At 31.0% G+C, this 26,153-nt stretch overlaps 1 protein-coding gene across 1 annotated transcript; it reads right to left on the reverse strand.

Annotated features, from left to right (window-relative positions):
• Nucleotides 1–984: 984 nt before the first annotated feature.
• Nucleotides 985–24,836, reverse strand: LOC108912389 (putative carbonic anhydrase 5). Its single transcript, XM_023455577.1, has 7 exons — nucleotides 24,494–24,836; nucleotides 13,762–13,800; nucleotides 5,073–5,222; nucleotides 4,850–4,976; nucleotides 4,347–4,452; nucleotides 1,643–1,870; nucleotides 985–1,558 (listed from the first exon to the last, which is right to left on the reverse strand). The coding sequence occupies exons 1-7, from the start codon at nucleotides 24,540–24,542 to the stop codon at nucleotides 1,364–1,366; spliced, it is 894 nt and encodes a 297-aa protein (XP_023311345.1). The 5' UTR covers nucleotides 24,543–24,836; the 3' UTR covers nucleotides 985–1,363.
• Nucleotides 24,837–26,153: the final 1,317 nt, after the last annotated feature.

Genomic DNA, 26,153 nt, shown 5'->3' on the forward strand with positions numbered 1-26,153 from the left:
CTGTTTTACAACAAAAACTGTAATTTTTCAAAAGAATTTTAATAAATATGTTAACTTTTTGAAATGCTTAATCTGAATTTGATTAATTCTTAAAAATAATAAACAAATATGTAAATATAGTTTTTACGATGTTGAAGTAAAGATATACAAAAAAAATTAGAATGTTAGCTCGGTTAGGTTGCAAACAAAACTGTCCTATTTTTCTTAAAGACAGAAACTTTTTTTTTATTTAAAACCAGGTGCTTTTAGTTTCATTTGTAACTTAATCACCTTTCAAGGTTTTCTGTTATTCTTTTCATTTATTCGTATAATGTTAAATCGTATATATACATATATTTTTATATATTTCATTCATGTTTATTTATTATTATTTGTGTATTTACGCATATACCTACAAAATGGCACTCAATATATGACATCTAATTTTGTGAAGCTATTATTTCGCATTCTCGAAAACATTTTTTTCGAAAACTGTCATTAAAAGTGATACATGATATTTATTAGGTGTCAAAACAACAGTTTTTTGGCTACAGAACGTGTAAGGCTTTTACATCCACCTACAAAAATCAATGAAATTGTATGTGATAGAATCAGTTCACCAATTTATTTGTTATTATCGACAAAATCATAAATTATAACAATAATTAATAACCAATTTAATTATCAATCAATTTAACAGGTAATCAAAGAATAGATGACAATATTCACATCTCAAATCAATTAATTTTAAATGTCCAAATGTCTTCATCGCATTTTTCATCGTTTTTGATCTGAGATACAGTTTTCGAAAAAATGTAGCAAAATGCAAAAGTAGTATTTCGCAATCTAGCATCAAAAATAACTATTTGCGGCGAAACACATTTCGATATGATTTCATTCTCTAGTGTCACACATTTTAGAAGAACTGGTCAAGAGTGCAGGTTTAGAATAAACAATCGCTTCATTGTTAAATTAAAATGTACAATGATAAATAAAATGCACAACTAAAAACAACAACTTTATTGTTACAACGGTAAAAAAAATATTACACTTATAATTATCGACATGGTTAGTTCAGGTAAATCGTTACAGATTAATATGGCATGCGCTTTGGAAGATAATTTGGTACGCTTAACACCAAGGCGGCCAAACTGTTCATACAGACGCGAGTCAGCAAACCGTGGCTTTATACGCATAAAAAAAACCAAGGTTCTCTTCAACCGCCTTCAACGATACAAACTAATTAGTTTACTTCTTATGGACTAAGAAACACTAACGTTAATTTGTACTATCCTTCAAAAGTTTTTAACATACGCTTGATGTTCGACTGTTTATGAGCATTAACCTCCCTTAGAAATGTTACGACTAGAACGCCTTCAGGCGATTAAAATTTGAGGAAACTGAAGATGAGAGCAAGGGAAGTTACTAGTAAGATAGATGGCACTTCTATCGCTTTGGCACTGGCTCTGATGGGGCTAATCTTGACGTAGACGTCTCTGCCGTTCAGTGACTGCAGCGACCGGTAGTTATGCTCGAGAAGAGCGTTGTGATCGTCGTGCATTGCTTCGAAAATCTTCACCTGCAATTGAAATAATAATGAAACCGTAAAGATATCCTGCGAGTGGAACACCACAGGAATCAAAAGATGTGAAGTATTAGTTACCTGTTTGGCGGAAATCGGAATGGTGTTGGTGAAGACTGTCCATAGGATGCCTTCGTTGCAATCTGGCGTGGTTAACGATCCCTCGTATCTGTAAAACCCTGCAGTGTCCCTGGGAAGGAAATTTTTTACGTTGAACTCTGCCAACTGCCTTGGCGTGCCGACGTTGTTTTGCAATTCCGCTATGATGTTGAGCAAGGGCTGGAACTCCTCGTCGTCGTCAGGAGAAAGCTGGAGAATGAATTGGTGTTAATCGGAAAGAATACTTTCGTTTCAGAAATTAAGAAGTAATTAAAATTGAGCTTTTGTCCTGCGATGCGCAGTTTTTAAGTAAAAAAATTTGAATCACACATTCTGTTCACAGACGAGGCTAATTTTTCAAGAAATGCCATTTAAAATTTTCACAACAATCATTTGTGCGCGGATGAAAATCCACATGCCAACACCAATTTCCGGTCAATGTATGGGCAGGAGTCATTGGTGAACACTTTATTCGACCACTCTTCCTGCGACTTGGCGGACAATCTTACCGTAATTTCCTTCAAGAACAATTGCCTTTGCAGCTTGAGATTGAGAGCAATAAGAAACCAAATGTGGTACCTGCACGATGGTGCATCAGCACGTTTTAGTGTAATAATGGTTCGAAATTATTTACAAACTGTTTATCTCAATCATTGGATTGGCCGCGGTGAGCCCTCAGGAATGGCCACCAAGATCCCCTGACCTCAATAGCTTAGATTTATTTTTATGGGGCCATCTTAAGACGCTAGTGTACACAAGTCCCATTAATACTGCAGAGCAATTAAGAGAAAGAATAATTGCAGCATGGATAAAATATAAAATACTCCGAGAATATTTCAACGAGTGCGCAATTTCATGAGAAGCAAGGCGGAAGCATCCATATTAAGTGAAGGAGGTCATTTTCAACAATTTTTGTAATACACTAATGCAAAAAATTCGAAAGAATATTCGAAATTTTTCCGTGATTTTTAACCGACTGTATTTAGGTGAAAAATGGTCGTTTCGGGAATTTAAAATTTGAAGCTCGAAGATTCTAGTTTTTAGATCTTTCGGTCGAAATTCTTTAGGAAGAAATAACATGACAAAAAAGTCCACGGACTAGTAAAATTTTTATTCGTTTTTTTTCATCAATTTAAACGTTATTTGCGGCAAAAATGTGAGAAAACCTCAAAACAATTTTTTTTCCATTTTAATCATGATTATGAAGTGTTTAAGGTCAAAAAACGTGACCCTTTCATTTTTTCAAAAGTTTGACTGAAACAAAGAAACGGTTCGCTAGATCGAAATGAAATTTCACAGGGTACTTCTGGGTATATCGAACTGTAAAAGTCAAGCTTAACATTAGTTATTTCGTGAATATTTCTAATTTAGCCGTCAATTTTCTAAAAAACCATAAATTACCCTTTTTTCCTGTTTTCTAAAATTCGTAAGATGAAAAAAAAAAAATTTCCGAAAAGTTGGCGGTAGCTGTTATAGGAAATTTATTCCAGTTTTCGAAACTGCCTTTCAATTCTCTGTACGATCATTTGTCGCCGATATATCGATGATTGAAGACAAAAGGATCCTTTTCTATTAAAAGTCCGATATTTCGATAAAAATGGTCGTATCGAAATTTAAAAAAAAGTTATCTGGTCCATGCAATGGCTTAGCTGAAAAAAATTTTTCCAAGTCCGTGGACTTGGATTTGCAAAATTTTTTTGTCGCGCTTTCGTTTTGAATTGCATGATAACCGTAGCTCCTAAAAACCTAGACCTAGACCTTTCGACCGAAAACTAGAATCTTAGAACCTCAAAATGCTTTTTTTTATTCCCGATACGACCATTTCTCACCTAAATACAGTCTGTCAAAAATCACGGAAAAATTTCGGAAATTCTTTTGACCCTTTTTGTTTTTGCATTAGTTAGTAGTTTGATATCATCTGTAATGTTATGTTAATGTTGCATGTTGTTGTTCATTACACGCAGGTGTCAATCTGTAATGTATTTCATTTTAGTTATTAAATTATTAATAATTCGTTGAGTTTTTTTTGCTCAAGACCGGCGCATTGCAGGACAAAAACTCTCTCTCTCTCAAGAGCTCTTATCTTTTGAATTGAATGGGGATTTCAAAAATAATTTTGTTTGGGAAGAAACGTACCATTTTCTTCTTCAGTGCTCGCAGGCTCTTGTTAGAGCTAAAAATTATGTTTGTGTCTTTATTAACTATCAGTACATACTAAATATCACTGAAATATCTCAAGCGGTTTGGAAAATATTAATTAATTCCTTTTTTATTCCTAAAATTTTAACATCCTGTATTTTCGCAACGGAACATTTTTGGACCATAGTTTACAAAGTTATCATTAATTTTCCATGTAGAATCATACCCTTAAATATTCACATATCATTAAGGAACACCCTGTATAAATTTGTATTTAATTTTAAAATTATTAATTCAAACCGTACACCATTGTTATTAATATATTTTTCATTTAGAAGATACATAAACCTGTTTTTAGAGGTATTCCCTTTCTTTTCATAAAAAAGTTATTTATTAAATTTTTACCAATTGTTTTAAGTCTTTTGTTTCATTGTTAAAATATATGACTTCGTACTTATGGTTTTGATGTTTGCTATCAACACCTTGCACTCACAAATTTTCGTAATGATTATAATCTAAAATAAGCTAAACCTATTTTTTTTTTTACCTCAAACATCACGGCAAAAACTGCCACTCCCTGAGGGTGCCTTACAGCGTTGGATAGGCTTCCATAATCTTTACCGTAGTGTACCAAATGCAGTTCTAGAGGAAACCTGTAATGCAATACATTTTTGGAACTTAAATGTATCTACTGTGTACTACTACATAAAGAAAAGTTATATTGGAGGTAAAAAACGTTTATTAAGTAGCACGTTTTAAAATTAGCAAAGGCGATTTGGACCAATTTCAAAAACAATAGGATCACATGTACTAAACGTGCTTCAAACAGGAAATATATGCATATAAATAACGAGGTTGTGCAAGTTACTGTTTTAATTAAGAAAAATACACATTAGTTCATTGCTGGTTTTATGAGAAAATAAAATAAACACCGTTAAAGCAATTTTTATTTTAATTTAATGTCAAGTTCGGCGTTTCAAGTTGCAGCAATCGAGAATAAAATGTGAAAGAAATAAAATAAAATTTCCTGTTCAGGATCAGTATTATTACCTGTGACCTTCCAGTGTATGTTCGGACTGCCAGTGGAAATGTAAATGGTCCAGTTGGTAAGATCCTGCCAATCCACCTCCACTTGCTATAGGTTTCTGGTCTTCTGGAATGTCAAGTCGTACTTCAGCTGAAAATAGAAATAAAGCATTCAAATTAATAAACATAAACCTACAAAATTAATTAGATAGAAACGTGTTTTTTTTATCCCCTAATAAATTCTTACCTGAATGGCCGTTATTTTTTAAAATTGCTTTGACTGTTTGGCTATAACCCTGTAGTCTGAGATGGTGAAATTCCTTTTCTTTGGCTATTTCTAACGAGAGAGGTATTGGAGACTGCAAATGTCCTTCTTGACACTGTCGTGCCCAGTGCTCTAGAAAATATCATTAAAAATTATTATTAGCCAGTATTTGTTTTCAGCTTTTTATTTATTTTTGTAAAGGAGCAATTTGTGGTTAGTTTTATGATATAGTAGTCCAGCTACTACAAAATTATTTTTGTACACCGTCGGCATAGCGATTATTTGTTCGGCTGTTTAAAGATATCAGCGGCTTACTGAAATAATATAATTTCCGTGCCAATTCTACTCTTTATAATCTGCTTACATTTATATAAATAATACGAATTAATCTGGGCCCGTAGTTTTAGACGTGTTTACGATAAAGGAAGACAGTTATAGGGACATAAAATAGTTTTAATAATCTTCATTTTATTAACCGCACATAACTGCTTTCTTGTCAAATGAAGTATCTTATCTGTAATAAATAAAAAATCATATTTTATCCTTTTAAAATATACAGGACGAATTACACAGATCCACAAACATTTTTTTTTGTTTTTAGATCAGATTCATAATTTCTTATAGATTTTGATGAGATGAAACCAAATTTGAAGATTACAAAAATTTGTATCTTTTAGATTTTTTGTAATCGCAGGGACAAGTCTTTTCTATACAAGCTGTTAGAAACATATCAGAAACGGTAACAGGTACGAACTAGCTTAAATGGGAGCAAAGTTGAGTAATCAGGGGACTAACATTATGCCACCAAAAAATCAAGGCCAACATGATTGATTAGCTTTCGAAATATTTGAAAAAAACTTAAATTTTGGAAATCCGATTTTGTTTCATTTCAGCCTTGTTTGAAGTGATATTGAAAAAAGAAGAACGAATACTTTCTCATGTCAACTTTTTGCCCTCTGTCGAATGGCATAATTAATTCTTATATGTAACATTTCGTCTTTCCAGGACCATCGTCAACTTTATTTTTCTAAGTACGGCTCTGGAAATTTTATTACATTTTTTTGCAAGCCTTCATGGCCCTCAATACTGTAGGTACTTCCTCAGCCTGAACCAGATTCAGACGTGTTGTTTCGAAAGCCGTTTTAGAACAATCAGCAAACACAACGAAAATCTGCATTCGGCAAGATTTAAAAAAAGCTAACATTAGAATAGTAGGCCTTGGAAATTAAACAAAAATTGTGTTGTTTGAAACTAGCCATCATTATTGAAGAGAATGAGTTATTTAATCCAAAAGAGAAAATTGAATTAATTTTTATTCATGTTGGGGGCTTAAATCTAAACAATGTGTGTGATGAATTCGGTGCAGATGTAGAGATAAGCTTTTCCAAATCCGGAGTTTTTAAGAAATAACTTGGTAAAACAAAATCTATTAGTAGTGTGTACCCAAAAATCCGCAAAAGGCTCAAAATAATCTTAGCAACTGAGTTAAAACGTTATTTTTATACACAAATAAGCAGCAGTCAAATAACACAATGACAGCACATTAATGATGTCTCCTTTCAAACAACATAATTTTTTTTTTAATTTCCAATACCTACTATTGCTATGTTAGCTTCTTTTAATTGCTGCCGACTACAGATTATTTTCGTTGTTTTGATGATTGTTCTAAAATGGCTACTCCAAAATAAAGAAATGTGACTTAACATTTTTAATGTCAAATTATGTTAAAAATATGTCAAATTTTGTTAAAAAAAGAAGATTAGTCAAATCATGTTAAAAAAATATGGTGTTGCCATTTAAAAAAATATTGTTTTAGTAGCTATTGAAAAAATCTGGCAACACCGGAAAGCATTATTTGCAAGTGTTTCTTAAGCAAGTTATTTGCTACTACTTTGCATTTGGAATTAGTTTATAACTTCAAATAAAAAAGTTGGCCTGTCAGGTTTTAAAATAATTACACTGTATAATATACAGGGTGATCGTAAATAAGTGCAAAATATTAAAAAAGATAATTTTCGATCCGGACATTCTCTTTGTAACAAATTAATAACATTAAAAAATGTTTGTTTATTTGTATTATTTTTAACTACATAAAAAATAGTTTTTACATATATTTCTAGGAAACCCGTAAATAGTTATTTTATCTATTTATGAGGTTGCGGTATCTAATCTACTCCATTAAAGATTCCCCGAATGAAAAAATGTCATAGTTTAAGACTGGATAATTATAAGTTGACGCAACTACTAATCACCTCCCCCACTCTAACTTATTAGCATAACCTAGGTGTTACAGATATTATTTTTCAATTCGACATAAATAAAATTCGGTGCCAACGAACAACTCTGTCTCTTTATAGTTAGGTCTGGGTGGAAGCCAAATGGAAAGTAAATACCTTTAATCTATCGCATCATTCAAAAAATTAGGTATTTAAAAAAAATATTGCCGGGGTAACAATTTAACAAGTTATTATGCAGGAAGTAACATTAAGCGAATGTCATTTTTTTTTTAGGTAACGGTACTCGTCTGCCAGAATACTAATGTGAAACTATTTCACCTACATCCGAAATCGCTTCGTTTGGCCGCTAAATGGCCTGAAAGTTCGTGAAAATAAAATTAGACATAATGTAGACATTGTCTAAATTATCTTGCCACCCATGTTACAATACTTAATAAAGTGCTAGTAGTCACGGATTTTGTAAGTTGCCTGTAATTTCAGTTTGATCTTTTTAAGTCATTGTACCTGTCAATTGTAAGGAGATAAGATATGCCATGTTACTTCATTTTTCTATATGGATACACACACATACGACGAATTAAAGTTTTTTACAACATTCCTGATTTTATTGAAATAATTAGTAAAAACAATCAAATACAATAAAAAATGCTGGAAATAAAAGTAACAAAGTTGATATTATTAAATTTAGTACAACTTATTATAAAGACCGTTCAAAATGACCACCGTTGTTTCTACAAGAAAGGTTAATTCGGCGAAGAACGTTAAAGGACGCCCTTTGCAGTTCTTGAGGGCAATCTTTTAAAACATTTATGGCAATTTGGATATAAAAAAACACATCACAGAAACGAGACACAACTCTTTTAGTATTGGATGTGGAAGCGTACATTGTTGTTTTCAGTGTGCACCAAAGATAATAATCGTCGCAAGGTGTTAAGTCTGGTGAACGTACAGGCCAGTTAATAGGATCGTTATTCCCTCTACCGATCCATCGCCGAAGGAATCTTTGGTTCATGTACTGACGGACATATACAGTGAAATGTGTTTTGCAAAAATTTTAAATAAAATTCCCCAAATAATTCTAATTTATCGTATGTGTGTGTATCCATATCGAAAAATTAAGTAACAGGTGGTATATAATATCGTCGTAAACACTCACTAAGGTACAGTGACTTAAAGATCAGACTGAAATTACAATCAATCTACAAAATCAGTGCTTACTAGCACTTTGTTAAGAATTATAATATGGGTGGCACGATAATGTAGACATTAAAAAAAAACCAAAGCGCTTATTTAATCAAAATTCTACAAGAGGCCCAAAAACTTTCAAATTGTATCACCTATCAAATAAAAAATAGTTGTCATTATTGCCCGAAAAAGAAATAAGTTATGAACGAATATTATCACCATACATCAATTTTGTTGTAGGGTTTAAAAAACAATCTGTATAAGACCAAAATATGTAGATTGAAAGCAAAAGTTCACACCCCGAAAATAATCAAATTCGATTAATAATTCGAGTTATTTACAAAATTAAAAAAAAATTCCCGAACTTTCAGGCCATCCATCGACTAAACGAAAGGATATAGGTGAATTAGCCTAGGTCTGCCTATTTTGAGTCCATGAATCTGTGGAATTCCGTTGTATACGTCATTCTGGGACACCCTGTATATTTTAAGTCAGTACGGCCAAAAACCAACAGTTCATGGTATTTTTTAAAATTGCATTTTTATTAATTTGTAATTTATATTAGTATGAGGATAGGTATGATTTAAAATAACTATTATTGTTGTTTCATATTTGAATTATTTTTTAAAATAATTTGAAAGTCTTTAATAAATAATACTTGTTATTATTTTTGTTAACGCACCGTGTTCAATTAGTGAATCTCTGTGTCAATGACCTATGACATTGAACTAGTTCAGGGGAACTATCCTACGGTCCCTCTACATATTCTAACGAAGGAAACAATTGGTAGGCAGATATTGTTAAAAATAAAAGTTTAAACAAAACACAGAAGGTTTTTACTTATTCTTCTTTATTTTTTCATCAGCTTAATCGATGCTGAATTAATTAAAAACAACGTAAAACAGCAACAAAATTAAACCGCGAAATACGCACGAAAGGAAAACTATTATACGACGGGAAGTTTGGTTGTGTTCGCGATTTTCTGAATGTAATATGCTTTTACCGGAATCGAAATAAAATTGGCGTAGTGCATGCTATATTTTATTAATTTGATAGTAAAATTTAAATATATTCAACGTCTGATGTAAGTGTATATCTTTATAAAGTTTTTAGCGACGATATGGTGTATAGGTGATCATTGTCAATTCTATTTTTGATATTTGGAAAGACATTTATATGAAGCAGGAAAGATGACATTTGACAACTATGCATCATGACAGAATTTGGAAAACAAGCTTATAGTATATGTTTTTGAAGATCAAAGGTAGCCTCAGTATTAAATATGACCTAATTCAAACTTACACCCTGTATATTAAACATTTTTTATCTCTAGTACATGAATTTTATCTTCGTTGTGCAGTACAGTTCAGGTGTACTCGTAGATAGGTACACCAAATAATCATTTTCAAAACAATGATAAGAACGCATTATTTTAACATTCACGTGTGCCATTTAGATTGCAGAATTGTTTAATTAAATTAATTGGTGGGCAATTATTGTCATACGTCACGCATCCAAAGTGTAGTAACGGCGTCGCACTCATTTTTTTTTAAGTGGATAATCGGGACAATGAAATGTATTATCTAGCTGTTGATGTCGTGATTATTTAATAAAATAACCAGCTGAGCTGCTCAAGACCCTACACTGATTCATAATTTGTTCCGCTGGCAGTGATTGATATAAATTTTATTGGAATACCAGCGTATAGGAAATGAGAATTAACAAATATAATATTTTACAGTAAATAAATAACCCCAGAAATTTCCTTTTACTTTTCATTTCATGTTGGTTTCTGTCTGTAAACATTTAACAGATTAATGGCACGCAATTATGTGAATGTAGTCAATACCACTGATACGCCGAGTTATTATACGAGCTTCCTTTTTGCTTTGACACTTATATCGGGTGTCCCAAAACTGACGCAAGATTTGAATTTTGCGCCATTTGTGCGGTAAAGTGTTGCCGAACGAAAAAAAAAAAGACAGCCGACAGCCATTGTTGGACAATATATTAAAAATAATAGAAGTTTGGCAACTGTACTTCGTAATTTTCGTACAAAATATTGTCGGAATAGTATCTGGATCAATTAGTGATCTTAAACCTTCGAGCATATATTACTGCAGGTAGCATGCCATTGCGAAAAGTGTGGCTGAGTGTGCGAGAGAGACATACAGTATCTCAGTATTTGCTGTCTCATTCTAGCACGCACGCGATTGGTTGGAAATGACTGCCCGCGCTCATTGGCTTCCGCAGGGCTCCCGTCGTTGTAGCGAAGAATGAGACAGTACGTACTGAGATACTGTATGTCTCTCTCACACACACTTTGCGCAAACTGCACAATTGCACAATTTGCGCAAACTTTTGTTGTACAACATAATGTTGTACAACTTGGTGATTATATACATGATACAAATTTATTGAAAATAGGCGATTTTTTATATTTTTAAGCAGTTTGTTCGCGCTTGACTGGTATCGTTAATTTTGTTCTTAAAAATGTCTACGGAAGCCTGAACTTTTTAAATTTCGATTTTTATAAAATTCACTTTTAACTTTCTATATATAGTTCGGGTAAATCGAGATACATCTGTATAAATTCGCCCCAAAATTCTTTATATCCAACCGTAGATAAAGCCATTTTACTTATTTTTTAAAACCGCTCGAACAACTCTAGTTGTATGACACTATTCGTTTGTTACGTTGTACAAAACCTCCAAACGTCCACATACACGTTTAAACCTGTTTGAGAAAGTCACGCGATGGTCATATAATTTTCAAACAAGCTCGAATTTACTCAAACTGTTGCGCAACAGCTCCAATCAAGACATACATGAAATGTTTGCGCAACGCCATCTGTGGTGCAAATTGTTTGATCGTGTATTGGGACCTATTAAACACTCTGGCCATCCATCAACAAGTCATTTAACACAAAACGTCGAAGCAATTCGTGAGAGTGTTGCTGAGAATCCAGGAACATCAATTCGGCACCGTGGTTAAGAATTGGTCATTTCGAGAAGCTCTACAAGGTATTCTCACGAAAGATTTGTAACATCATGCTTACAAAGGCCAATTGACTCAAGAATTGAAGCCTACTGAACACGCAGAGCGGAGAGAGTTCATTGAGTGGATTATAGAAGTCGATGCTTATTTTTCAAACAAAATCATCTTCAGAGACTCGAGAGACTCATTTTAACATGTGTTGAAAAACAAATGCATCCACAACGTGTCACTATTTGCTACAGGTTTTGGGGTGGAAGCATCATCGGACTATTCTTCTTAGAAAATGCGGCTGATCAAGCAATAAAATTTAATGGTGCTCACTATACAGTTTTTTGTGCCTAAATTGCAAGATATAGATGTAGACGACATGTAATTTCGACAAGACGGTGCCACATGCCATACAGCCCTAGAAACAATTCAATTACTGCATGAGTCATTTCCTGGTCGTGTAATTTCCCGTTTTGGTGAGCAAAATTGGCCGCCCAAATCATGAGATTTAATGCAGTTTCTTTGCGGTTTTCTGAATTCTAAGGTTTATGCCAACAGGCCCTTGACCACCCATGCCTTTAAGGAAGAAATTGAGCGCTGTATTAACAAATTTCAACAGCATTTATGCAAAATGGAAGGGAAAATTTCGACAAAACAGTGCGTATGTGCCAGCAAAGCCGTGGAGGCCATTTACCCGATATACTATTCCGTACATAACCTTATACTGCATACTTTATGAATCAATTGAAAACCTGTGTTTTCTATTAAAATTACTTCTTGCGTAAATTTTGGGACACCCTTTATCATGGATATGTTAATTGTTCCATGCTAATCCGGTCTGTACTTTAATAGTTATTTAAGACTTGATTTTATGCCAAAATGTAAGCGTCGATGCGGAGCCACTTAGTCCAATGATAATTGTAAATATGTTGGTGTAGGTTTCTGTAACCTTCTATTATAAAAGTAGCTTTATCTCTGGAATGAACTTGTTTATTTCATTTTTTAGTGGCGATGGCATTTAACGATCAACATGACCATTCCGCTTATAATCTGCAGATAAGTTTGTGTTTATGGCTTACGAAGTGGTCGAGGAAAATTTAAATCGCGTTTAATTCGGGATAATTAATTGTAATTAAAACCTTTTAGGGACCGGAAGTATGATTGGTTGCATAAAGCTAGGGTTCTGTTGATAACGCTTATCTCATTAATTTAATTGACACCACATTAGCACTACGAAACATTATCTTTATGGATACACCTGCAGAACGGTTCTATACTTATACAGCGTATTCTACTTCAAATGAGTACAGAGCCATAACTTCCTTTATGAGAAAGTTTAGAAAAAAAAGTTGTTGTTCAAAAGCATTCTTTGTGCATTAATTGGGAGTATGGTCTTTCTATATAAGGAAGTTAGACGTTGGAGAAAAAAAATTAAAAGCAATCTTTGTAATTGGGAGTATCCCTCATGAAGGAAGCTATCTGTACTAATTCTTGAAATTTGTCTAATTAAATGTTCAAATATTTTATTTAAGGATTGAGATCTGGGCCATCCACAAGCATAATCAGATTATAGTTCTATTAATATTTAACGAATTTATTGCTGTGAGCACCAAGTGACGTGGTTATGACCCACGACTAATATTTCCAAAATATTTTATTGCTTCGTTCATTTACCCGATTTATTTTAGACTCGAGTTGTTAACAGTGCCAAAAATGTTGCAAGACTGTATTTTTCCAGCACCTATTTACCACAGATGACAAGAATAACAGTCGGACAATAATTGAAGTAATAAGGGGTCAAAAATTAGTGAACAGTCAGGTTAAAGAATATATGAAACAAATTGGACATAAATATAACAAAAATTGAACATAGTGATAAATATTATTTTAACCATGATAGTATTAATGTTTCTTCTTCCTAAGGATTAAATTTCTTAAGTCATGTTGTTTGAAAGTACAGTGAAAATCATAAAATTTAAATTTTACTATTACCTACGTAAACAAAAAAACTGGTAGACCATGAAATATGGTACAATATTTTGTTATATTTATCTTAAGAAACAAGTTCGTCAAAATAAAGAAGGTTGTTATGTATCATACGTATTTCACATCCAGTTTTAATGGCTAAATTAATAAAAATAGTCATTAAATTTGACTATGTACGTCAACAGAAGGACAACAAAAGTGCAATTTGAAACTGAAATTCTTACAACTCGTGTAATTAATATGTAAATATTTTTATTTAATTCAAATTAAATACTTACGTTCATCTTGATAGGTCCATGAGCCCGCAGAAACAGGTCCTGAAAAAATTTATTTCGTTAGAAAATCGTTATATGTTGAAAAGAGTTTAAAAAATTTTGTAGTAGTGATTTAATTTTTTAAATAGAGATTTAGCAATTCGAAAAAATTTAAAAACCGAAGAAACTCGAAAAAAATCACTTGAAAAAACACTTATTACAACGTTTTTCATAGCATATTTTTCTGGAATAAATCTCAATGGGAATATACAAAAAAACAAAAAAGAACATATTTTAATAAATTCACTTAAATTTCAAATTAGTAGAACTCAACTACAAATTGTCAAATCGTAAATATACTTTACTTAAACCAACAAAATCTTATTTTTTTCTTAATGTACAATGAAGGAAACAAAATATCAGTTCCCTACAATTAAAAAAAAACATTTAAAAAAAATCATTTTTTTGTGGTTATTTTATTTTTACTTTGGTCCACTTACATTTTTTTTATTTGATGGATATTTATGGATATTATAAATGGAGATATTGTTTTCTCTAATAAAAAATTCTTATTAATTAGATCACAAAAATAACACTCAGTATGACATAAAAGTAGCAAAAAATAAAAAAGAAACTTTTTCATTGTTTGGATTTTTTAATGGTTGATTTTTATTATACAGGGTGAATCAGAACTTATAAAAAAAATGTTTGAATGTACAGGGGACTCTTAGAAATACAATTTTGTAAAAAAAAATCAAAAAGGGCAGCTCGAAAATGATTTAAAAATACACTTCTTCACGGCACTGGAAACTGGTCCACTGTAAAACCTGACCTCGCACAAGACAACGCATTCAGTCGGCGATCGGCACGGCGGCAAAGTGTAATAAAAAATTAACGGCCAAAAAATTGAAAGGATTTCTTTCCCAAGAAAAGAAATAAATAAAATTTTATAACACCTATTTTATACGAGCATATTCAACTGTTTTTGCCGCTATTGTTATTATTAATTATTAACAATTGTTCAAAATTTCAACACATTTGGGTCCGTCTTACCCAATTTCTGCAAACTAATACAAATGTTGTCTTGCTTCACCATAAAGTAAAACGATATCCATCAACTGCGAATTGCTATACTCGTAAGCCATTTTTGACATTTGAAAAACTAATGTAAACATTATCGCAAAAACGTTAGTAAATCGGATTTCAGGATTCGGAATGGCATGGAGCCACGTGGAGAGAGAGCGCATTGCTCACAACGTACAACGCGAATGACGCTAACGATTACAGTAGCCCAGCGATGTCCGGGTTGAAAATACTACAACAATTTTTTTCTCGGAAACTGTAAGGATTTTACAAACAAATTTTTACACCTCCATTTTCATGACGATCTATTCCCAAGTTTTTTGGATAAGTTGTGAATCACCCTGTATATGAAAATCTAAATTCAGTCATAATAAATTAATACAATTAAAATTTAGCCAAAAATTCCAAATATATTTAAAAATGGTTTGCTAATTTTTTAAGTAAATTAATACTTACAAATTATTATTTTTTATATAATACTTAATATATTGTTTATGTTGGCAAGATCGCTAGATTCTCTTTATATTCTAGGTTTTAACAAAAATTTAATTTTTCCTAATTTTCTCGTTTCTTTTTCTGGGAAAAACCTCTTTTTTCCGACTACTAATTTCTCTGTAAAATTTGAATCTCTATTCTTATCTTAATTACTACATTACTTCCTTAAAAACACTAATAAAATCATGCAGCCAAGTATAAACAATATGATTATCTTGAAATTTTAAAAACGTAATTTTTTCGTTGTGGATGTGTTAGACATCCGGGAAACTTTTGCGTGCATTTATTTCCGCATAGGTTTTGATGAATGTGTTAATTACATCAATATAATGCAACTGTTCAGTGCTAACCTCTGATTTATACTCGTATAACCTTTTTGACCGAAACAGTACTACCAGAGCAGTGCTTAAATTAATTGATCTGCTCATAACACTTTCTTTGAATAACGAGGCGAAAACATTTTAAAATATTTAATTTTCTGGTTTTTGCACCTTTGGTAATAACAACAAACATGTTCAGTTATAATCTATATTTAAAATGAATCCTAAAATAGTCTTTTAAATTGAATTGAAGTAACGATTTTTTGCCTCTCATTATATTGCAACGAAGTGTGGAAAACTGTTTCAAGGAAAAAAATCCAATAATAAAACCAAAGGTGAGGAAAGAAAAAACAAAATTAATATACGTTTCAAAAAACAAATTAAAATTATTTCTTGACTGATTTTAAAGTAATTATTACCCATAAAATTTGCGACAAATTGTTACATTATTTGGTACGTAATTCTTTTAAATGTATTGTGTTTTAAATTGTATTTGTCTGCATTTTTTGTACGTTTTCTAGGCGATAATATATATTTTTTTCGATTTCCTAAGCATTTCCATTTCAAGCTTTTCCACTTTCTAAGATAAATTTCCATAATTTAATTGACTGTAAATACATACTGTATACCTTGTTTTTTTTTTTGGAAAAAACGTCGGACAATAAGAATTTTTTATTAAAAATTCAATACATTAGGGCAGAAAAAAGTTATGACAATTTAAATGCGTGTAAAATACAGACGGTGGCGCCCTCTAATAATTTACAGTAAATTCGAGACCACATTTCAATTTCTGATGCAAGAGGTCTTCCCTATATCAAGTTTTATTATTTACTACAATTAAGTATGAAGTTGTTGAAGACAAACTAAAATAAAATTATAACTTTGACACCCCGTATCTTGGCTTGAAAACTATCAAATATTGAACAAAGGTAACTTGAATTATATCATATTTTTACCTTAGGAATATGTAATAAAATTTTGTCCAAATCTTTCAGAGACTGTATGAGTAAATGATTTGTGAAACTGGAATGTGTTTGTGAACAAAAACTTCCCCCGCTTATTTCGTAAACACGTTCTTCCTCCCAAAATTATTTACAGAAATGTTGCATTGCGTTATGCACCACAAATTTTTTATCAAAATTCAAGTTTACAGTAATAGTTTACTTGAGAAAAGACAGTAGTAAGTATACTTGAGACAATCATTCATTCTGCAATTTTGCAGTTAAATATAACACTAGAAATTTTGAATATTCATAATCGTTTGTATTTAAACTTTCGGTATAATTTTTACATGTATACGAGTATTTCAGGTAATTTTACCGAACTTAGTATTTTTTCGCTTAACTTAATTTGTAATAGATGTGCACGAACGTTTAATCGAAAACATACCAAAATTATTTTTTTTTGCTGTGCATATTTAATAATAAAAACAAATAGAAACGCTTAAGTATTCTTTTACTGTTCATTTCACACTTAGAGGATGGCATTGAGAAAGTAGATCATATGTTATAAATTTACTCTGTCTATTGTACTATGCTACCGTTCATTAAGACTTAGATTGAGATACCAAGATAGAATTAATCACTATTAAACTGATTAAGTTAATTGTGATTCTAAGAGTCTGACTTAGTTTATCAGTAGACACAGCTACCTTGCATTTCTAATTCCCACAAATCGATAATAATGTAAAGGGAATTTTGTGGCTCATCTATTTATTTTGAGGTTTCATCAGAATGTGGTGTATTTGCAAATATTTGTTTTTTTTTTGCAGGTTAATCATATCCTTGTTAAGAAATTTTTCGGTGTTAGGATAAGAAATAGAAAATCCTATACTATTTCAGATTAGTTTAGTGTCGACATAGTTAGTATTTATTATTAGTTATTCTAATATCGAAGAATTTATCAACTAATATTGGTTTTGATATTTTTTCTCACGTAAGCTATTTTTGACACTTGAACTTGAAAAACTAATGTAATTCGGAATCGCCTAAGGCCAAAAATTACCCTGTATATTAAATTTTACCATAGATAATAAGCTTTTAGGTACTGCTGATGAAACAGTGACATTTTTAGGTCTTGATATACTCGTAGACAAAAATTTGAATTGGCATATTCACTGTGAAATTTTAATAAGCAAGCTCTTCTCTCTAACTCTAACATATCTGTTTGGCAATTTGCGGTCTGTTTTAACTATTGAACGACTTCGCTGTTTACACTATACAAAAGTTGATTCTCGTCTCAGGTATGGACTCTGTTTCTGGGAAATTCTGCTCATTGTCAGGTTTTTGTTGTACAAAAAAGGTTATTAAAATGTACGACAGGAGTTCCTAGTCATTATTCATTTAAAGAAATTTTTAAAGATTTAAGAATTTTAACTTTGCCGTGCCTGTTTATATTTGAAATGTGTTTGTATGTTTGGACCCTCATATCTCATTTACTAGAATAAAAATAACTGCTAACTCTTCAGATTGTTTAGGACTTAAGTCGTACAACAGACTACCTGACGAATTAAAACTGATTATACGTGAATATTTATTGCCTTAAAGCAGTTTTTAATAACAGTGTTACTATTCTGTAGTGGCTTTTGCCTAATCTGTCTTAGCTTGTAAGTTTTATTTGACTATTCCTGTACATGTAATGTCGCGAACGGAAAATAAACTATTGTTATTAGTCAAAAAGTTTTATAAACAAAATAAATTTGTAGTTCTATATGTAAACGTATAGATATACAGGGTGTTAGAAGTGTGACTACCTTAATTTTAACACACGATAGAATACATTAAAATAAACAAAAAAAACCTTATATGACATGGGTCCTAAACTCAACCGAGAAAAAATTATCAAAATCTCCAACTTGATGTACAAAAGTTCTATTAATTAAGGAATATTGACATAACTCCGTGCATAGAATACCATAAAATATAATGTTTATCACTTTTTTGAACTTCTTTATGCTTAACTCTTAACTTAAAAAATAATTAGCGTTGTAATAAATTTAAAATTCGTTAAAATTCATATCGAGCAATGTGACAACGGCCCGGCGGATAACACGAGGTATTAAGCTGTCAGTTGTCTAGCAATACGCAATTCAGTTGGTATCTGGAACTGGACCGTGCCTGAGTGTTTTTTTTTGCGTACCACTATTTCCTTTTCTTGAGATGTTTTCCAGCGAGTGCGCGAAAATTGGATTCGAAGGTGTCATGCGTGCATCGAAAACGGTGGTTGACATTTTGAGCATATGTTGTAGTTTTGTTTTGTACCTGTGTGTTTAAAAATTACTGAATTTTGCTAAAGTACCTAAATTATTGTTAATATGTATATAATTAATATTTTTCAAATTCATAATTTGATTAAAAGTTAAGTTTTAAGAGACTCATAATTACTAAAATTCGAGCTAAAATTTAAACACAACACTATCTTCGTACTACAAAATCGATACATTGTATTTTATTTATTTAAAAACTGGAAAACAATTGTCTTGAAATTTACTAAATGTTTCACAATAATAGCTGTTTACATTTTTGCCGTAGGACAAGTCTGCCGCGTGTACACGTGGTGTGCATCAGCAAGTTAAGCGCTGTTGTCACGTTATGATGAAACTCCCCAATATTAATATTCGCTATATTTTGAAAACTGTTAATCTTACGCCCCTGTAATATACAACTTTTTTGTTCATTTATGATTACTCTATCTCATGCTGAAGTAATGACAGTCAAATTTCTTACACCTTGTATCTAAAACATTATCTATGGCGATTTTTGAATGCGCATTTTATTGGGTATATAAATCCAAATCTGTTGATTTCGTAGTCAGTGGTAGAAACCGTTTCTTATCAGATATGCTTTGATTTTTACGATTTTGAGATTTTTTTTTAATATAAAAGATAACAGTCATCAATTTTTCTAATGTTACCGTTCCACTTATAGCTTGAGGTTAAGTATATAAAAAGATCTTATTAACAAGTGCTTGATTGTACTTTTTATCCTTGTGTAAGATAAATACTCGTACACACAACCTAAATAAATTATTCTATTATTTCTTGTTGTAGGACAATCAAGTCAATTAAACGGATGTTTATATACCTAAGTCTTGGTATATATCGACCTCCATAAGTGGACAGAATCATTAGAAAAATGTGTCGAAACATTTTAACGGATCTTTCGCAAGTGACGTTGTCATCATCTGGAGATAAAACAGATTCGTTTTCTGACCATAACAAATTTCTGAAAAATCTACTAAACGATAGTTTAAGTTATGTCATACATAAAATATTATTTATGATTAATAGAATCTACGTTTTTAAGAATTGTCATTTAAATGAATACTTAACAAAAAATGTAATTGTGTTGTAATGTCATAAAAATATTAATTTAAATATTTACGATTAAGTAAATCCATATAAATTTATTTCAATTAATTTTAACAATTCACTCATCTCATAAGAAAATTTTGACCACAAAAACACGAGAATGGGCATAGTATCTAATTTAATTCAAAGGTTATGCAACCGCAACAGAATCGTAGCAAAAAAGATATTTATATAAAATTAATCGCGCAAAGTTAAAGGTAAAGGTAAAGGCTGCCGATAGACAGATTTTTATTATTTTGAATGAAACACGGGTTCTAGTTAAGTAATAATAAAACCAATTAGGGAACCGAATGGGGGAATTTAAAATATTTAACACTTCCCCTCAACGAATTATGCAGCTTCGCTTAATTTATTTTTTATACAGGGTGTTTCTGAAATAAGTGTTTCTGAGAAAAGTAATTAAGAAAATTAACCATAAATGAAAACCGACACTGCGCATCTTGTGCACGTGAGTTGTGTGTTGCAGTATTACTTAGCCGGCATATGGTGTTTATGTTAGTAAAATTTAAATGAGACTTGACATGTTTATTAATCCATATAGTCTATTGGCAAGTAGTTCGTTTATTCGTTTAATATTTGTGTTACTTTTAACTGAGATTTGAATAAATTTCAGCATTTTCGAGCACAACATTTAAACAGTCAAAACTACTTTCCCCCTGCGGCGCGCGGCAGCTTCAATATCAAAGGAACAGTTGGCTGACGCATCAGGGACTGCTTTAAATTTGTTTACACCTTCATTTGAAAATGTTTTTTCAATTTAAAACGTAATGTTTAAGACCATCAGTTGCCTAATAAGTTGCTTATTTTCGTACTCTCTATCACCCTTTTCAAGGAACGCACTTTTTTCAGAAACACCCTATATATTATATTTTTCAAATAATTAGAAAATGATACAAGGTGAATTGCCGGTTAGGAATTAAGCAAGATGGAAATAAATATTTATATATTAATTAGGTTACATGATCTGTAGTACCTCATGCGAGCAAACATACTTCAATGTACTGTAAGATAAGCCTTATTCTTGTTTCTGGCGGAATTAATGGAAAAATCGTGGGAACAACTCGAAGAACAATAAGAAAATATTGTTTATTGTGCAGGATGGAATGAGACTCGCGATGTATCGCACTTTGAAGATTTCTTCTCGGTACGATTTTATAAGGCGAATTTTAGTGATAGTTGTAAACAATTTTATGCACATAAATAAATAAGTATTTAGATACGATCTTTATAGCATCAATTGATAGAAAATAGAAATTTATAGCCGACTAGTAAATCGTTTAAAATTTTATTTTATTGCTTTATTTGCTTTTATTGTCATTACGCGTAATATTTTTTTTATACAGGATGGAAGCGATTTTAAAGCTTACGTTTATTAGAAATATAACTTGGAAGATATAAAATTTCGAGATAAGTCATAAATTTAGCAAATAAACGATTATTAGCAAGTTTTTATAAAATTATAAAAATTCAAATCCCATGTTTCATCGTGTAGAAAGGAAATTAGTCGAATCCTTTCATCAAAGTGTCTAATACAAAATTAAATCACAACGACCCGTGTTTGCACATTCATTCATATTAACCTTTGGCCCATGCAATCCAAACAATATAATTATATGGCCACAAGATACAACTTAATGAATAACAGCACGTCGGGGGATTTGTTTATGAAAAGTTCATCGAATCATATGACCAGATAGAAACAATAGATGTCACATGATTCGGAAAATTTTCAGCGAGTTTTATTAATCTAGACGTACCTACTTTAATTGATAAGTGAATTATAATACATTTGATTTAATTTAAGTAAACGGAATTGGATTTTCCGATATCTATTTTAAGCTTTCTAGGAGCGACGTTTTCCTCAAAGACATCCTGTAGATATCAGATATCGATATTTTATTTTTATAATTGGATATGTTATATGAGTCACATAAACCTCAGTTCTGACGTGTAAACAATAACCCGTATCTTTTTAAATCAATGGAATAAGAGTATAAATATATTTTAAAACATATAATATAATCATTAATCGGTAATTATGTGATTAAGATGAAACTATTAATAAAAAAATTATTGTAAATACGTCATATATATTTACATGATATTATGGAATAAAGTGCAGCGCAACAATCGCCTTCGGCATTTATTTCTGAGATAATCAATATAGTTTATTGTGCCTGCAATATAAGAATATGTTGATGTTTGCAGTTAACCTTGTTAATCTGCTAAATAATAAAATATTTCTTCATGCAAAATTAAACAAAGACCTTTCGTTACATCTAAAAAGATATAGGTACCTAATATGATGTTTTTTTATTTTTCTGTCAATGGATTTTATAAATTTAGTTTCGCCTAAAAAATATTTTATTTTAATTAGAGTTTTACGAACTTCTCTGTGGTTAGGCAAAACTAAATTATAAAATCAATCCTTTGACTGACAATTTTGGTACAAGGGGTTATTTTTTTTAGATGTGACAGAAATAATAAAAACAGATCAAATCTTTTATCTCTTAGGGCTTGTTTGTAACTTTATTTTTAGAAAAATGTCTGTGAAAATATATTTAAAATTTTCTACCTAAAACCTTTCTATCACTAAAGTGAAAATTTAGAGATAGCCAAAGTTTTTTTAATTATCCAGCTTTTAGGGAATGAATTCTTGTAGTAAACATTCGAGTTCATTTATTTATATTATTATTATTACATTAGTATTCATATTTTGAAAAAATTTATATTAATTCGACTACAAATTTACGGATATACTTTATTTCTCTTATAATTTTACGATGTTTCTTGTTTATTAAAAATTAAAATGTGGTTAATATACATTGTGTCCACGGATGGAATTTCATATTTGTATTAATCATGGTAAAAAGTTATTATTGTTACAAAATTCTGTTTAAAGTTTAAATGATTTTGTTTTAAGTTGATCCAAATATACAGAACTCTTAGAACTCCATACCACACTGTGATAGTTAATTAAGGAATAAATAGTTTTTTCAACATTTAACACTTACAGTGACAGAAATAAAAAATTGAACTGAAATTTCACATTTTGAGGAATGGTTGTGCTTGGTCAAAAAATCTATAGTGCATTTTTAATTATGAAGAACTAAGAAGTCATTTGACTTTTAAAAAGTTTTGATACCGAAAATAGAGAAATTTTCGAAACGTAAACTGTGTAATGTGTTTCATTATCTATTTCTCAGTTCGAGATATATCTTGATTTCGCGCAGTTATTTATTTAAAAAAATGTTTTGGTGTGTCAGAAATATCCATTTAAAATAAATAAAAAAGTAATTAAATACGATAACAAATAAATATATAGACAATATATTAAAATGTTTGTTATTGTTCCAAATTTGTTAGCAATTTACTTTTGCAATTCAGTAATTTATCAGTACTAAAAATTTGAAATATAAAATTTTTTATTGAAAACAAATTTCTTCAATAAAATTTGATTTTTTCCATACCTTTATTTTATCTACACAAAAATTATTTTTTTGATTCATAATTTTAATTATTTATTAGTTTTTAAAAATAAAAATATGTTAAAAATTATTTTTTAATCATATAGGAATATTTCCTAATGCCAAAATTTTAATTAATTTTTTAAATTGTTAATACCTACGGCAAAAAAGACCTGCAACACTTCGTACATATTAAAGCCAGGAAAATGGTTGTATGTTTATGTGCTAATTATTTATTAACGTAGTTAGGGATAAAATCAATTATTTTATTTTAAATCTTTTCTTTGCAGAGTTGATCCAATTAATTAGTTAATTTTTACATGATATTTATTAGGTATCAAAACAACAGTTTTTATCTACAGAACGTAAAAGTCTTTTACATCTACCCAGAAAAATCAATGAATTCTAAATTTTATTTGTTATTATCAATAAAATTATAAATTATAACAATAGGTAATTAATAACCAATTTAATTATAAATATAAATATAAATATATAAATATAAAATATGTGCAATACCTAAATTGTAGATGACATATGCATATTTTTTCTTCACATTTTTAATAATTTTTGAATTGTGGGATACACTTTTCGAAAAATTGTTTGATACTCGATTGAGAATTTCTTTTGCATTCTCGAATGGTATTCATTCTCGAATGCAAAAGTAGCATTTCACAGTCTAGCATCAAAAATAACTATTTACATACACAAGTAGAATTTTTCAACCCAAAAGAGTTTTTTCCATAAAACGAAAAATAAAAAAGTCTCTTCTTCCCTCTTTTCAACTCCATCCATGAACATCTTGTATATTTCTCGAAGAATTTTAAAAGGTAATAAACATTTTTAAAATTGTATGTCAAATTATTGGATTTTTGTTTTACGGAATTTCCACATTTTTTTATCACAAGATAAAAGAGTAAAGTGGAACATCGCGTTTCGCTGCTAACCGAGACCGCAGTGTCGCTTACCGCGTCGATAAAACGCCAAAAAGGTACTGAAATCGCTGAAATAGATCGACTCACCTGCTGCCAGGAGAACGGCAATGAGACAGATCACGGGTGCAGCGTGCATGTCTTGTCACTGTTGATGTAACGCACTGTATAAGTTTCAAACTGCTTCCTAGGACAACTCCCGGTGAACTATTGGCAGTTCGCCCCCTCGGAACCGCCAGAACCCACACAGAGATCAGCTGAACTGAACCGAAATCTGCACGCCTACCTCTTCAAATAATAGCCCAATGAGGAGAAAAAATTGTTCTGTTAATTACCGCCTGTGCGCCTCTGACCACCGTTTATTGGACGCTGATTGTGATCCACTGCAGTATTTAACATCGATTCTTATCCGAATCTGATTCGATATCGTACTAGATAACCGCCCCTACCTCACACTACACGCGCACGAAAAAATGATTCCGCGAGACGGCTCGCAAGCCACTAGAACGTTTCTGGGATCCGAATATTTTTGCGAGTAAAAGTACAATAGAGTTCGTTGGCATATTTTTTGCGAACTTGATCTTCGCCGTTGAATAAAAGTTAGAGCTCGAAAGTGAAGGTTTTTAGGTGGTAATGCATTTACCGTGTTGGATTTGTCGATCGAGTGCCACTGAAATTCGCCAGCTGATGAGAAAGCTGTGTAACTGTAACAGTTTTATCAGGAGATACAGAAACACATTTAAATTATTGTAATCTTCGGGATATTTTTCAAATAACTTATCTATTTGTGAGCATGCTAAAACAGATAATTGTATTAGGTCTCTGCTCACTTAGCTTGTTTTCCTGATTTTTAAATAGGCATTGATCAAACAGTTCTCCAACAAACAAAGTATCTTTAAAACAACTGCGATCTGTTGCCAATATTGCAAAATAGCTGTTACAAATCGGTAACGACTTATTTTTATCACTTTTCCAAATGTACTCGATATTTTATGGACTATTTCGAAGAGTTTGAATTTTATCTTTCATGGTATGACAAGGTCATATTTTAATTTTCTGGATCGTCGTATTATCATCAATAGTTTCTTTATAGCATGTTTAGTAGTTACAGCTTTTATAGTAGCGTTATTAAATTGGTTTATATCAATTTATAATTAAATTCGCATAAATATTAGTTTAAACAAGTAAAGGAATGTTTATACAGAACGTTATAGCTTCTTAATAATTTTCTTTGGCGCATCGAAAACAATTTTTAACTCGCGAAACTAATGATGAGTTTTGGTGAGTGGATAACAGTTCGTAATATTGCTGGTATAATTCTATGCTAATTGTACAATATAGCTGGCTGAGTTCTTGTTTCCCGCAATATAATTACTTAAATGTATTCGATACGTTTTGATTGTGATATTAAGTTTCAGAAAACGCAACAAATTAAAATGATCCAGTACTTATATTCAAGGAGGCTAATATATATTTTTTGTAGACAAACAAAGGTTCTTACATTTATTTACTCTCAACATAGCACAAAACTGACAAGTCTATTGACCCTGAAAACCAAGGGGATTTCGTAGTAGATATATTGACCTGATATAATCTAGTTTCATGAAATAAATCCTGTATAGTGCTTCCTCACTGTCTTAATGGAGTTCTCTTTGCTGCAAAAATATGTTTTAGCCATGCTAATTAGAATTGTCGTTATCAGGGTTAACCTTAGTGGTTGAAAAATGAGTTTATAATACATATTTAAGGA

This window comes from Anoplophora glabripennis, unplaced genomic scaffold (assembly GCF_000390285.2).
Source record: "Anoplophora glabripennis isolate ALB-LARVAE unplaced genomic scaffold, Agla_2.0 scaffold645, whole genome shotgun sequence".
Lineage (NCBI taxonomy): Eukaryota > Metazoa > Arthropoda > Insecta > Coleoptera > Cerambycidae > Anoplophora > Anoplophora glabripennis.

Coding starts and splice junctions, on each gene's coding strand:
- LOC108912389 (XM_023455577.1), bottom strand. CDS start 24,542: ATGCACGCTGCACCCGTGATCTGTCTCATTGCCGTTCTCCTGGCAGCA. Junction 5,223..13,761: donor ATGGACCTATCAAGATGAAC/GTAAGTATTTAA, acceptor GATATTTTCTAG/AGCACTGGGCACGACAGTGT. Junction 1,871..4,346: donor TTTTTGCCGTGATGTTTGAG/GTAAAAAAAAAA, acceptor TTCATTCTCCAG/CTTTCTCCTGACGACGACGA.